This window comes from Mytilus trossulus, chromosome 12 (assembly GCF_036588685.1).
Source record: "Mytilus trossulus isolate FHL-02 chromosome 12, PNRI_Mtr1.1.1.hap1, whole genome shotgun sequence".
Classification (NCBI taxonomy): domain Eukaryota; kingdom Metazoa; phylum Mollusca; class Bivalvia; order Mytilida; family Mytilidae; genus Mytilus; species Mytilus trossulus.
Genome location: NC_086384.1, coordinates 23,511,242 through 23,527,528, shown reverse-complemented (window position 1 = coordinate 23,527,528; position 16,287 = coordinate 23,511,242). Strand labels below are relative to the sequence as shown.

General features: G+C 31.6%; 1 protein-coding gene across 1 annotated transcript; it reads left to right on the top strand.

Annotated features, from left to right (window-relative positions):
• The first annotated feature begins 9,096 nt into the window (after nucleotides 1-9,096).
• On the top strand, nucleotides 9,097-16,011 carry LOC134693367 (visual pigment-like receptor peropsin). Its single transcript, XM_063554146.1, has 4 exons — nucleotides 9,097-9,803; nucleotides 13,631-13,730; nucleotides 14,456-14,805; nucleotides 15,873-16,011. The coding sequence occupies exons 1-3, from the start codon at nucleotides 9,165-9,167 to the stop codon at nucleotides 14,770-14,772; spliced, it is 1,056 nt and encodes a 351-aa protein (XP_063410216.1). The 5' UTR covers nucleotides 9,097-9,164; the 3' UTR covers nucleotides 14,773-14,805; nucleotides 15,873-16,011.
• The last annotated feature ends 276 nt before the right edge of the window (nucleotides 16,012-16,287 follow it).

The window sequence follows — 16,287 nt, the reverse complement described above, 5'->3', positions numbered from 1 at the left end:
TTACCCTTCTATCGATAAGTGTCATGCCAAAAAATGACTTACATGTCCCCGTCTTTCCACCAACAATACGGTAAAGTCCACGTTTAATGGTCGCACATTTTCTTTAAATTTTGAAACTGATATAACTTGAAAAACAAACAGTATTATTTATTTACTCACATGAAACAAACCGGGGTGTGGTATTCAGTACGTAGGAGAAACTGGACGATATTTATCTAAACGCACTCAAGAACATCTGTATCGTTTTAAAAGACCAAATACATTCAAAAGTATCATTTACCAACACATTAAGAAGCACAACCATCCGTTTAAATATTTAGCAGTTCAACCTTTAGAAGTAGTAAATAAGCAGCCTGGTGAATCGCATTCAAAGTTTGTACGATCACCGAAAATAATTGAATTAAATTGGATTAAAAAATTACAGACAGTTTACCCTCTCGGTCTAAATGATAATATCATGGGAATTGGTAATATATCTAGAACCAATTCCGTTAACATTTTGGATATAGTTTCAAAGAAAATTTCGGGCTAATCATACCAATATTTCGGACCTAATTTCTATTTCAAAAAACAACGGCAGACATTATCTGTTAACAAAACTCTGTTCGTTACCGGTTAATAAGTTAAATAAAATTTTGGAGGATTGCAACACAATTTCATATAGCAGTCCTAAGTATGAAATTGTTCAAATTATTATGGCATATTGTTATTCTAAATTATTTCCCAAAATTGATCGCCCTGAAGATCATAAAAAACATTTTATTAAAATTAAGTATGTCAATAAAGGCTTTGATTTTGTAAATATTGCCGGCATAATTAACGACCATTCTGTTAAAGAACAAATTCCTGGTTATTTTGACAATACTGAGCTACCTCTTATTTGTTATATTTTAACAGAAATCTACCCGGAAATTTGTGTTTAATTATAGTCAATTGTGTAAAGATTTTAATATCAGTGAAAATACACCTACTTCATGTAATTACAGTAATTCCGCATATATTTATGGACCCATTTCCCATGTTATAACAGGAGATCTTAACATCGTTCAAGACCGAGAGTTAAAATCATTCCTCAGTAAAGGACCTAAATATCGTCCCCCGTCAATTATTAATTGGAATGAGTGTCGTAATATCATCTACGACTCACTCCTTACTTACTGTATGAAATGGATAAAACGGGAAAAAGCTGACAAAAAATCTTTGAACTCTTTTTTTAATTCAGTAATGAAGATAGTTGATATACGTATTCAACATTTTAAAGAACATTTTACTATTAACAATAACCACAATAAACCTATTTCTCGTATCAAACATAAACTAAAAGAACTAGCAAAGGAATTTGTTTTTGTCCCGGCCGATAAAGCTGCTAATAATATTATTATTGTTTGACGTAAATTTTACATTGAGGTTCTGAAAAAGGAAATCACCAATTCACCAACATTCCAACTGACTCCATTTTCAGAAAACGAAATCTGTAACAAACATAAACTTTTAGCCACCGCTTTACAAGCAGAGCCAAATACAATGAAAGTCCCAACTATGTATTGGCTTCCAAAGCTACACAAAACCCCTTACAAATATAGATTTATTTCGTCTTCAAGCCATTGTTCAACTACTAAATTGTCTATTCTTCTTACCAGCACACTTGGTACAATTAGAAACCTTATAATAAATTGTTCAAATAAGGCCTTCGAAAATAGTGGAATAAATTACTTTTGGAGTGTCAAGAACTCGTTGGAAGTACTTAATAAATTGCATGCTCATATTGGTGATTTTGAATCTGTTCAAAGTTTTGATTTTTCTACCCTGTATACAACATTGCCTCACATTCTCATTAAGAAAAAATTCACACACCTAATTAAATGGGCATTCAAAAAATCAGAATGTGAATATATATGTTCAAACTCTTTTAGGTCATTTTTTAGTAGCAATAAACAAAAAAACTATGTTAATTGGACATGCTTTGATACTATATATGCCCTTGAATTTTTAATAGATAACATTTTTGTTCGCTTTGGGGATTCCGTATATCGTCAGATTATCGGAATTCCAATGGGGACTAACTGTGCACCACTTATTGCGGACCTCTTTTTGTATTGTTATGAGTTACAATTTATGACAAAAATAAGCAAAGACCCATCAAAACAACATCTGATAAACAAATTTAATAATACTTTTAGATATTTGGATGATATTTTAGCTCTCAATAATGACGACTTCAGTATGTATATTAATGAAATTTATCCTGCTGAACTTACTTTAAATAAAGCTAATACTAATAATGACCACTGCCCTTTCCTCGATCTTGATATCTATATCACTAACGGAAAGCTGAATACTAAAATTTATGATAAAAGGGATGATTTTTCATTTCCTATCGTTAATTATCCGTTTTTAGATGGTGACGTTCCCTTGTCACCATCTTACGGTGTTTATATATCTCAACTTGTACGATTCGCTCGTGTTTGTAACAATGTTTTAGATTTTAACGAGTGAAATTTATGTATTACTGAAAAATTATTACACCAGGGTTTTCGATATCACAAACTAGTCAAAACTTTTACTAAATTTTATCATCGGTATAAAGACATCATTCGTAAAAATAGCTCAACATGCAGACTTTTTATACGTTCAGGTATTTCACATCCAATTTTTTATGGAAATATTCTTTATAAAGCACAAAGGTGTCAGTATTCAACTCAGAAACTTACAAAACCTTTAACTAGACTTATTAAGAAGGGATATAATTAAGATACTGTTGTCAAGTCATTAAATTTGCATATTTTGGCGTAAATATTGAGTCACTGATAAGGTCTTTGCGTCGGAACTAAAGACATTTATTCTAAAAACAGTTGTTGGCATGACACGGGTTATGTTCTTCTCATATATGTTATGATGGTATGATAATAAACCCCTAACGGGAAGGATTGTGCCTGATGTTCATATGATGAAATCATAATCTTTCAGTCAGTTTAATTGAAGTCTGGAGCTGGCATGTCAGTTAACTGCTAGTAGTCTGTCGTTATTTATGTATTATTGTCATTTTGTTTATTTTCTTTGGTTACATCTTCTGACATCAGACTCGGACTTCTCTTGAACTGAATTTTAATGTGCGTATTGTTATGCGTTTATTTTTCTACATTGGTTAGAGGTATAGGGGGAGGGTTGAGATCTCACAAACATGTTTAACCCCGCCGCATTTTTGCGCCTGTACCAAGTCAGGAGCCTCTGGCCTTTGTTAGTCTTGTATTATTTTTATATTAGTTTCTTGTGTACAATTTGGAAATTAGTATGGCGTTCATTATCACTAAACTAGTATATATTTGTTTAGGGGCCAGCTGAAGGACGCCTCCGGGTGCGGGAATTTCTCGCTACATTGAAGACCTGTTGGTGACCTTCTGCTGTTGTTTTTTTATTTGGTCGGATTGTTGTCTCTTTGACACATTCCCCATTTCCATTCTCAATTTTTTTTTTAAATTTTATATTTGATTTAAATAATGGGAAACTCCCCCTTTTATAAAAAGGCCTCATATCATGCAGGCGGAGAAATATACAACACAATGAAATGTACATTTCGTAATGAAACGCTTAATCGATGGTGACGGAATTGTTTGAGAATGAACTAAAATGTCAACAATAGGCATAAAACATAATGATTTAAGTAAAATATTTTTCTTCTAAAAATTGTTAAAGAAGTTAGTTTGAGTCGTTGTATACATTAGAAACAAGAACAGGTTGAATAGGTCGCATGAATAATTACTTACATTTTCGGCAATTTCTATTTAAATATTCACGAGGAAAAGTGATATCAGGTCAGTGACTGTATATGACATAGAAATATACAGTCAACGCATTTTGACTGCTCAAATAGAACGAGTGCAGTATAAAGGTAATTATTTCCTCATTAGCAAGTGCCCGCAGTCGTAGGACTGCGGTATGGAGATATTTCGATTGAACTTATTTGAAATATAGAGTATTGTCTTAATTTCTTTTTCAAGTTAAGCGTATTTATCAAAACACAATATCTTTTATTTATGCTGATTTTTAAAACATAAACAATTTTGTAGAGCTCTTTCTTCAGAAATAATTATGCATCGCTCGTGGATCACATCATTGAGTCTTTGATGACAAATGTAGCATGGGTTTTCATAGACTCATTATTTTGTTTAATTTTGATTTGTTAACTGCATCAAAGTATGAACCCATTTGAAACAGGAAATTGGAATATTAATTGAGAGCATCAAATCCTATGTTTCCTAAAGAGAATAAGAAATAATAATTGCTCCATGGTATTTCATCCATATTTTATATTATGATACATTCTTCTTCAAAAAAGGTTCACCATTTCTATATTTTCTTTGTGCTTCTTATATATTCATTATATGTTACTCCTGTCCTGACGTCGATAGTTTCTATTACAGTTCTGCAGCCTATTTTTGGTAATTGTTATCCGAGTTCAATGCGTAGACTTTCGGTCATTTTTACTTATCTCTATATATATAAATGCTTAAAACGCCTCATTCCTAACATATATTCAACTACCACAAATCGATTTTCACCTTTAAAATTTGTCAACATGGTGTTAAAGTAAGATTGCTTTTATCTTTACAATGTATTCTATCGATTCAATTGTATTTAACCATTTTCCTGTGTTACGAGACAATGCAAGGGAAATCCATTTTGGACCTTTTACTTTATATAGATATGAAATGAAAGATTTCATTAATAGACAAATTGTAACTATTTTTGTTTTGTTTACCCAGAATTGTCCATTTAATTGAGTTTGATGCAACTGTCATACTCGTGAGAGGTTCAGTTTGCTTTAAACCATGTTCAAGCCACATACAAAGTTAGGAATGTGATAGCTTTAATCCCTTCGTTTGATGTGTTTGAGTTTTAGTTTTTGCCATTGAAGTTCAGTGTAATTCACTAATATAATTCTAGTATGATACTTATGTCTAAGAATTCTAAGAAAATAAGAATTTAGGACAACAGTTAGTGGATACGTTAGAGATTATTGCATTAACAGTAGGTTTTCTAGTTCAGAATATATTGACAATAATTCTACGAGGTATTATGTATTCTTTGACAACCTTCAAGTACTTATATTCTTGTCTCGTTCTAATCCCTACCAATTACTGTTTTATAACCAGTTATTATATTTGGATTAAAAGAGGATCTTATTCTCTATTTCGTTTCAAGAATTCATTTTGCAAAGAATGAGACGAAATGAGACGAAATCAATAATTTTGTACAGAGTTTGATAGAAACTACTAAATGTTAAATGAGAAAAATAAAAACGAAGCTATTGTTTTATATAAATCACCTTACATTGTATGTCAAAAAAACAAACATCATACAGCATACAAAAACACAGAAAAGTCACAAACAACACATTGAAACCTTAATCAGAAATCTAAAGAGTAAACTAAAGCAATCTATTAAAACCTGTTTAAATCAGGTGCTTCAAACATTGAAGAAACGAGGCTTAAAATGTGCAGGCTAATTACGCATTTAGTCCATAGAAGACTCATCAGTGACGCTCAACCTAGAAAAGTCAATTACGAAGTTGGCGCAAAAGACAACCAATGCTTATCTGTGTCCCGTGTCATTTCGGTTTTGACAAGTTCCAATATAGTGTTAAGTGGCAATTAGTAACATGACTTTGTGGGTGCATGTGTTTTTGATGAAAGTCAGAATAACTTAACTTACATCATAAAGATATTAACCTCATTATCCCAATATTGATATGAATTAGGATAACATATTTAAAGCACTGGTGGGATATAAGTAAAACACACACTCACTGAATAATGTATTACAAGGATTCTAAAATAGGAATACTTTGTCATTTGCGTCATTATAATATCAGCGTAAAACATAGAACAGTTCGCTTATACAATATATTTCATGGATATAAATAAATACCTGTATGAGTTCCGACATTCCAGCAGCACCTGCATACGGGGTATATATCTCCCAATTGATACGATATTCCCGTGCTTGCATTTCCTATCATGATTTTCTTGATAGAGGGTTACTGCTCACAAGGAAGCTATTAAACCAAGAGTTCCAAATGGTAAAGTTGAAATCATCCCTTCGTAAATTTTACGGACGCCATCACGAGTTGGTTGACCGTTATGGAATAACCGTTTCACAAATGATATCGGATATGTTCCTTACGTCGTAACTACAATCCCCTTCCCTTTCATGAATTTGACCTACCGAATTAGACTATTTACCGGATTTGTAATCACATAAGCAACACGACGGGTGCCGCATGTGGAGCAGGATCTGCTTACCCTTCCGGAGCACCTGAGATCACCCAAAGTTTTTGGTGGGGTTCGTGTTGTTTATTCTTTAGTTTTCTATGTTGTGTCATGTGTACTATTGTTTTTCTGTTTGTCTTTTTCATTTTTAGCCATGGCGTTGTCAGTTGTTTTAGATTTACGAGTTTGACTGTCCCTTTGGTGTCTTTCGTCCCATCTTTTCCGACCATTTCGGGAAAAAACCAGATCAAATTGAAAGTTACAACCTAGCTTGCTAAGGTTTCGCGTCGTTGAGAGGGAACCTAATAAAAGACAATCAAAACCAAAGAGTAAACAAAGACTCATAAAACCAAAAAATATTTACATCAGCAATTACAAATAATAAATAAGAAACAACACGAACTCAACTTAACACCGGGAGTGAAATCAGGTGCTGCGAAAGGGTAATCATTTCCTACACCGTATACGGCACCCGTCGTGTTATTTCTTAGTTCAGTTCGGTAATGATCGAAGGTTGTTATGACTGAGGAAGAATATCAGATATTATTTCTGACACACTTTTGTCATAATGACCAATCAGCTCACTATGGCGACAATAAAAATTCTATAGTGATGACCTTAATTTGATTGATTCATAGCTCTGTCCTAGCAACTTTTCAGAAAGCAGTATTACTCGTTCAACAGTAACGTTTCAATTGAGACACATATATATGCTGATGCCACTGGGATGTTGCTACACAGAAATGGAAAGTTGACTATAGGAAAATTAAAATCATCCCGTTTGTCATAAATCTTGGTATTCAACCTACCAACAGAAGTCATTTCGAGAAAAAGGTCTAAATATGAAGCAGATGTATCTGTGTCGGTGGTATCTGTAATTTTAAGTTCACTTGGATATATCAAATGTAAGTTTCATTGAATCTATTATTACTAAGACACAGTACATCATCAATATACTGAAAGGTGAAATTAAAAGACTGGGCTAATTTCTTTTCTTCTTTTTGTGCAAGTCCTTGGATAAATTCTGCTTCTTAGGACTACAAAAACAAATCTGCAAGTAGAGGAGCGCAATTGGTACCCATTGGGATTATAATAGTCCGTTGGAAGACCAAACCTCCAAATTCAACAAATATGTTGTGAAATAAAAAGTCCAGCATGGCAGTTATATCCTCTTCGGTGTATTTTTTTCTTTTTCTGTGTGATTTTTTCACAAAGTAAGCTGAATCCCTGCCCAAAACGTACATTTTAAACGTCTAGTGCCTTTTTGGTTAAAGAAACATAAGCTAATGAGTTCTTTCAGTCGAGCTATAAGTTATGTATGTGAAAAAGTGTCAATGTAGTGTTACTTGCAAATAAAAACAGTATTGTTTGAGGCTTTGTCAGCTGGAAAGACGACATATTCGTCATGGAGGCAAGACAATTCCTTAATTACCTGAGGCTCTTTAAAGATGGAAGGAGCTTTGGTGCTCAGTGACCCTTTAAGCTTACTATCTCTTATCTAAATCAATGACCTCACTGATTTTACACACTTTTTTTTCGGAATAGATAATCTTTTTTTTTGTTTTTAGTAGTTAAGACTGAAATTAATTATTTTTATTTCTTGGATATAAGTCAATGCACAGACGTGTAAAATCAGTGATTTGTGTATCCAAACTGTCTTTAACAGCTGAAAATATTTTGTGGTATGATTAAACCCTGAATTGATATAAATTCTATTACGTTTTGTTACCTACCTCATTGCAAAATACTGATGTTATGCTTTTTGATTTCACCAAGAACGTAGAATTAATAAAACATCTTATAGTAAAGGATGATAATGGATAATTTACGGGGTCAAATGTCAAACTAAATCTAAATTAACAATTAATTATCTTGTTTATAAGTGCATGACAAAATGTAGGGAACGTAATGAAATACACAAAAGATATACTCTTTGCTAGATAAGTTGAATACAAATATACATAACTTTATCTGAATATGATGATTATGTTATTTCTTAAATATGTTAAAACAGAGCCTTATAAGGAATATACATGCCGAACCTTTTATTGATACATTAATACAAAGGTAGAAGTCACAAACATAAAACAATATTAAAAAAATAGTGTATAAAGTATAATTCCAAATGTGTTTACGCAAATCAATCTTGCATCTTTGTCTTACGAATTGGTCCGCTTTCTGTTCTATTCTACGATTGTTTTGTCATGTCACTTTCAAAATGTTTGCATGTCTTTTCATATACTATCAATTAGCAATTTTTCGTTTACTTGAATAATTGTGAGAATGCGACCAGATCATGATCGATCTGCACTTTTCGACAATGTATACTCAAACAGTTATTTACATATTGCGTTCCAACATATAAATTAATCTGTCGTTTGTAGGCTCCTTCTTGATTCCTTAAACCATATGATTCCCTTTTTAGATTTTGAATTTTGAAAAAAGTTTGAAGAACTGAAATTCTTGAACCCAAAACATATAAGACCGAACTCATATCTTTTCATTTCTGACAAGCGCGCAACTTAAAACAAAAAAATTACACCCAGCAATCTGATCGCTATTTTGGCGAATATGTGGTCGATTATGAATTGTTTCCATAACTTAATACCTTCTTTTATTACATATTAGTTATACTTATAACAGTAGAACTCCGTTTACAGTACAATACAATGCATGTCAATCAGTCAAATTTCCTCCCGTTAACGTGAATGGAACTGTAATATCTATCGTATATCTTTATTTGATTGGATCGATCGGTTTATGCAATATTCTCCCATAATATATTCAGGTTTTGTCATATCAGGATATTATAAAGAGACCACGAACATTCATGTAGTGTTTATAAACTAAGCAATATAATCGACGGCGAAAACATAATTGAGAAGTGTTGCAGATATGATTAATTTAACTTTCAATACAACTAACGCTGCTGTATCTGCTGTGCCTGAAGAAATTTATTTGTTTTTAGGTTTATATTTATCTTTTGTTTGTTTTATTGGTGTTACTGCAAACGGACTTTCGCTCGTCGTCTTTTCTCGATTTCGTCATCTTCGAACTCCAACGAATACATTCATTATTGCATTGCTCATTAACGATATAATTATGTGTATAGTTGGTATACCTTTATCAGCAATAGCGAATTTTCAAGGATATTTCTTATGGGGTTTCTCCGTTTGCGTATTTCAAGGCTTTATAATGTATTTCGGTAGTATCAGCAGCATGTATATTCTCACTGCGATTTCTGTAAATAGATATATAGTCATTGTTATCAAAAGACCTTTGTCACGGAAAAAAGTAAAATATATGCAAAGTATTATAGCATTAGTATTTTGTTATCTTTTTGGCTTGTTTTGGAGTGGTATACCGTTCTCGGGATGGACAAGTTATGAATACGAAGCAATAGGAACAACGTGCTCAGTTGCATTTAACAGTGCGGACTATCTGATTCTAAGCTACAATATCTCAATATTCATCTTTTGTTACTTGTTGCCAGTTTTAACAATGATATATTGCTATATCAACATAGTTCGAATGGTAAGTTATCTTTTATTGTATTCATAACTATGTATTTTTATTTTGATATTTGAAACCCTAATTAGAATATTTGAGTGGAAAACATGTACCATGTATTTGAAGGTAATTGCAATTACTGTTGTTAACTACTATGTCATTCATGAAGTCTATGGCGGAGAGTTTCCTCATTTGAAATAATACCACATCTTTTTGTTTTTACATAATATCATTATCTTTTATTTTAATATATAATTGCAAATACCTGACAATATAGATGCTTATGACTTGGTCTACACACTCTTGAACTCTTTTTGAAAGAGTTCAGACCAAATTATCAATTTTCGTAATGTCAGCAAATCCCCCCTAGTCTATTAAGAACAGGCTATTATTTAAACTTGGAATTATTTTTAATCATGGAATTTGCATTATTTCTTATGCTTGAATTGATAAATTCCATGTTTATTTGGTAAAATAATGGTTTGAGCGGTTAATAACACTAACAATACAATGTATTTTGTATAGTTAGTGTTGTGCGCGGCACAGAGCATTCTATTAGAAATGTACTATCTTCTTTGTAATAGAAAGTGCTGTGAGCCACACAGAACATTAACGTACAGAATCATCATGAAATTTATTAAAAATTTCACAAACAAGAAATTCTTTAATTTTAAATAATTCCAAGTTCAAATAATAGCCTGTTTAAGTATTCACTTTTGCTTTCTTGTCTATGGATATTGCAATCAATGTGTTTGACTTTGCTGTGTATCTCGTTTTTGTATCATTAACTTCTTCTTTTTGTATGATATCCATTTTCTTTATCGGCTAAATGATGCAGGAATCACAGTGCTATATCCTGATTCAATGATTACTATATTTTTTATTGTCCATTAAATCATTCACAGCAATCACGAAAAGCAAATTATAAATGAAAAACGTAGAAATATAAGCACTATAACTCAAGAACTGGTTTATGAACGTATATTATCAGTCTCTGATTTAAGTATATTACAATTGTATCTAACCAAAATAAGATCAGATATATTTATTCCAATTGAAGGTCCCATGAAGAGCAAAGTAATTTATTACAATGATTTTTATAATTGTAACCATAATATGTTTAACACAATAAAGAATTAACTATCTGTTAATTTAGATTTTTTTTAATACTAAACCTTACGCAACTGCTCTAATTCTACACCAGAAGGCATATTAAAAAAAGACTAGATTTTCCGTTCAGCAGATACATTGAATGTACGCCATACATCACTATTGAAAGTTGTCACACACTCAGATTAAAAGACAGTTAATTACTTAATTGTATAGTCCCCCATCGTTTTTACGAGTCAGAAAATAGTAGCCGTCACAATTCACACTAAGTTTCTTTTGTAATTACTACCAATTGATTGGCGTAAAATATACATATAAACAGTAAAAATTATGTTATTTCAATTTTCTGTTTTTTTGTGTTTCTTTTCCATTAAAACAAGACCCCAGAAGCCATAAACAAATCTATACGTCAATGTCCAATTTATAACTTACCACTTTATGTGTTGTGTGCATTTGAAGGGTGTTACTTAGTAGATTTAAAATAATGGATGAATTTACTGGGACCAAAACGTGGAATTATCGTGACTTCATCTTTTCATCAAAAAATTGTGTAAGATATCATCCAGCTTCGAGCACTTAATCTTCCAAGATACTATGATATCAAGCAGTTTGTATTTTGTTCGAAACTTATTTTATACTTTTTATTACAGATTGCTTCATTTCCTATTCTAAATAGAAACGTCTGGTTACTTTAATTAAAACCAACAATTGATCCTTTTTAGAATGGTATAAATAAATTAGTGTTGGTAATCTTCACTGTAGAGTTAATGACAATCTGGTTGACTTTTAATTAGATTTTCTATCTTTTTTTTGTCTAATGACGTCCATAGTTTACTTTTTCAGTAGGTTTAATATAATCAAGTTTGCTTTGTCACTTAAGACTGTAACGTTTGTTTTGATATCCAATGGAAAATGAGTTAATTAGCATCAAGTTAACAAACAGAGTCTCCGAAAGAGAGGCGAAAGATACCAAAGAACATTCTTAGTCAAAATTAAACAGACAACGCTATGGCATGACCAACACACAAACAATAGTGCACGAAACACCATAAAGACAACTACAGACTTTGCAACACGAACCTCACCATCAATTTAAATACGTTTTGTTTAAATGATTGAGAAAAAAATAAAGTTTATCAATCAAATAATACTCTTTTGTTAAATAGACATACGGAACGGTGTCCTGATTTTTGTTCGTATATGTAGTCAATATCTTCGGTGTAAATTTTATAAAAAAAAAATTGAACTAAATCTTTCAACAAATCTTTGAATTTCAAATAAGGAATACTTGATCAACGTTTTATGGTTCTTGGTGAGTGGCGTTTGTAAAAAATGGTGGATTAAAACTTAGCTTTGTTTTGTTTGTTAAACATAATCTGTGACCAGTGTTATTTAACAGTAACAGAAATGTTTTTTATTTAATTAAAACTGCCAACATTTCTCTTTTGTTGGAAAAATCCTGAATCGGCACGGGCATTAGAATTACATTGCTTGTTAAGAAATCCGATTAACACGTAGTCCGTCTACTTTGACTTGACTTAGTAAGTGAAGAATTAAGGTCAGTGGAACACATATTCCCAGTCAACTAATAAATAAAGTATTACACAGATTCAGGATATAATCTATAGTATTCCGTGGCCATTTGTTGTGATTCACGATATGTTTTTTTAGATACAGTATTCCAAATTTGAGTTAAAAATGTGTCAGGTCCATTCCTTTAAAAGTCACATACAATGTATATACAAGTTAGCTTTTATGTTTCTTATAATCAGTGAATTTGCCTTATAGTGAGCTGTAATATCAATGGTGAAATGTTAGTCAACTAATGGTACCTAGGTTGATTTATATGTGTACAGGGAAGGATGGAAATTGTACAGACAGCAGACAACAATATTGTTATTTTTGTAAAATAATGATATTGTTACATCTTACTTGTATATGAAATCATTTCATAATTAGCGGACGTTTGACTACGCGTTATAATCTTACATCTTTATTTGACATGTTTATAATCTAGACACAATAAACGCCGTTAGAAAATCCATTATTACGTGTATGTGTACGTGTACATCAAAAGTAAAGGGATGATATTTTTTTAAAGTCCGTTCGCCTTGAACTTTTAATATAAGAGTTCCCATATTCTTACTTTAGCAGACTTATAAAATCAAACTCTTCGTGCTTTGAATTGAAAATATTGGAGTTGACATGTAGATATTTTCAAATGTCTTCATAACAAAAATGTGAATGTAAAATCAAGCTATCATAACATCACATTGCAGGATTGCAAGTTGTCTTGATTTTATGAAAATCTTACATACGTAAAGATACGAGCATTCCATACGAATTGTTAATATGTTTCAATTTTCCTTACAATAATTCCCGTACTTTTCTGATCAATTATGTCATCACATACTTAAAATTTTCACTTATTGCTAGCAGTATGATTATGACATTGGTGAGGCAGAATATACTGACTCAATCTGCTTCAAATAAATTCACCACATTGGTGTTCCTATTGCTTTTGGTGATTCTAAAATAATATGTTGATAAATGTTGGTTAATGATACTACTACATTGTACACAATAGACATTTAAAAATTTGCCAAATCAATAATAAACAGATTTTATTTTACAGAAATCAAAAACAACAAGATAATTGCTAAGTATTCTTGTCCGTTTCCTATTGAATGAAGCAATGAAAACTAAATAATTTTATATAATGTATTAGATTTTATTTTTAGATTCGAAGGACGAAACCCCAGTTGTTGAGAAATCAGAAAGTAATGAAGAGATGGGTGACAATGGAAAAACGCCTCGTTAGAACTATACTGCTGATGATATGTAAGTTGATTTATAACTTTAATATTATTTTTTTATAACTATTAATATATGAGCAACACGACGGGTGCCACATGTACAGCAGGATCGGTCTACCCTCCGGAGCTCTTGGTATCATCCCCAGTTTTTCGTAGGGTATGGTTGTTTAGTCTTTAATTTTCTATGATATGTCTTGTATACTATTGTTTTTCTGTTTGTCTCTTTCTGTTAAGCAATGGCATTGGCAGTTGACTTTTTATCTACGAGTTTGAATGTTCTTCTGTTATCTTTAGCTCCTTGTGTACTATAACTAGTCACTGTAGATATGATTTCCTGATTTTTCTTTTTGGGTATTATTATTCTTCTAAAGTTTGTTCATAGTACATAGGATATGCTGCAGTATTAATAGAATAGAATATATAATGGGAAATGAGTCAGGTAGACAGCAACCCAAACAAAGAGCAGAAAAAAAATCGAGGCCGCAAATTAGCCTCCAATGAAGCGGAAAATCCATAGGTCTTTATTAAGATTTAAACATATTCATTATGCTGTAAATAATTTAGATAAAGTATCAAATATTTACTTATTGAAATAATCATCATCAATGTTTAGTATTTTGACTAGCACGTTCACAAATATACATATTTTAAGTGCGTTCGGTATTTTGACTCTCATGTTCACATATATAACATATTTTAGGTGCGTTCGGATTTTTGATTAGCACGTTCACATATATATACATATTTTAGGTGCGTTTCTTATATCATGGACACCATACGCTGTTGTAGCGTTTTGGAGAGCATTCGGTCTAGGTGACCTTCCTGTTATAGCCAGTGGAATACCAGCAATTATTGCTAAGATGTCATCCGCTTTGAATCCTTTTATTTACACTTTCAACAATAAAGAATTCAAGAGTGCCTTGTTTGAACTGATCCCATGTAGACTTAAACGTTCCAAACGCACATTACCAGATGCAGGTGTAGATAAGGAAAATAATATGGAACAAGGCCAACATTTGTTATCGCAGACAATAGGGGTAGCAACAATTAAGACAGAACCAATTTGATATAGACATATTCCTGAACGTTCGATCATAAAGGTACAATACAAAGTAAAATGATTTAAAACAGAATATAACTTTTAGATTATTTTGTTCGTATTTATTTTATATGCTTTTCCCAATGCGATGAACATGATTTGGTCGGTGTATAACAATTTCATTTAGTTTGCAAATACATTTATCAAAATTGACATATATTTATTATTCTGTATAGAGCAACTTTATATAGAATGTGTCAGTAAATAAATGTTTACATAAATATTAAACTGAATAATAATACAAAAAGTACATAAAGACTGACAATCATATTTACAATTTTATAATCCATTTGGAACTCCAGAATTGCATGGACTTCATACTGAGCGATCTCAATAGCGATTCTCAACATAATCATTAACGTCACGCAAATCAAATCACATATAGAAAATAAGCATCTAAAAAAAGTATTCTAAAGAAAAAATATATATACTAAAACGTAAGCAAAACATACAAAAGAGGCATGCAAACTTAAAAGTTGAAAACAAACTGAAAATATTATTGGAAATTACAATCAACAGTATACAAAACACCATAGAAAAACTGAATAATAGGCAATGCAGAACAAGTTTTTAAGATATAACTTAGAAAAATTAAGAGAAATCGCACGATCCCCAGTCGAAAAGAGACAGGGTGCGCTGGTAGGGCAACATTTTACAAACCATACATATCACGACTCATTAAAAAAGCTTAAAATAGGGAATTTCGTCATATCTTGGTCAACTGTATGATTGAAAATATAAGTTTTTGCTTTTCTTGTCATCTTTTGATTTTAGTAAATTGTGCACTTTTTGTTTTACATTAAAGCTCAAAGATTATTCTGGTGTATAAGATTCTTAAACTACCCGATTTAAATTTTCCTTTGAGTTCAGTAGTTTTGTAAATGTACTTTTTAGACCGATTAATGAAAATAAAATAGTAGGAAGAGACAGACCGTACTTTGTACCAGCCTATGTAATCGTAGTTGTGACTACACAAAATGTTTCTTGTCCCCTTCAGTAGCCGATGTATTCGTAATGAAAAATAATGTACAATCATAATGTTTTCTAATATACGACATATACTTTCAGGTGGGTACTGATGATATGATGATCAGTCTATTTGTGAGATCTAATGACAGATGATTTTGATTGGAGTGAACTCTAATCAGCTATAGTTTTTCGAGGCATTCAACATACACAATATGTCATAACATGTGTGTGTGTAAAGTAATCAAAATACATACATTAAAATTATCCACAATCAAACATTTAAAACTATGTTTAAACTTAGAAGTAATTACACAGGTTTTAGTGAAGAATTGTTTTGGGAAATAAATTTATTTTATAGTATGTCAGCTTAGTGAATATTTTGTTGGTCAGCAGTAATGAAATTAACGATACCAATTTTCTTTCGACAATACATGTCTCTTCAGTGATGCTCGTGGCCAAAATTTGGCATTGCATAGTTTAAAGATTATATTTTTCTATAAAGTCCAGGAAAACG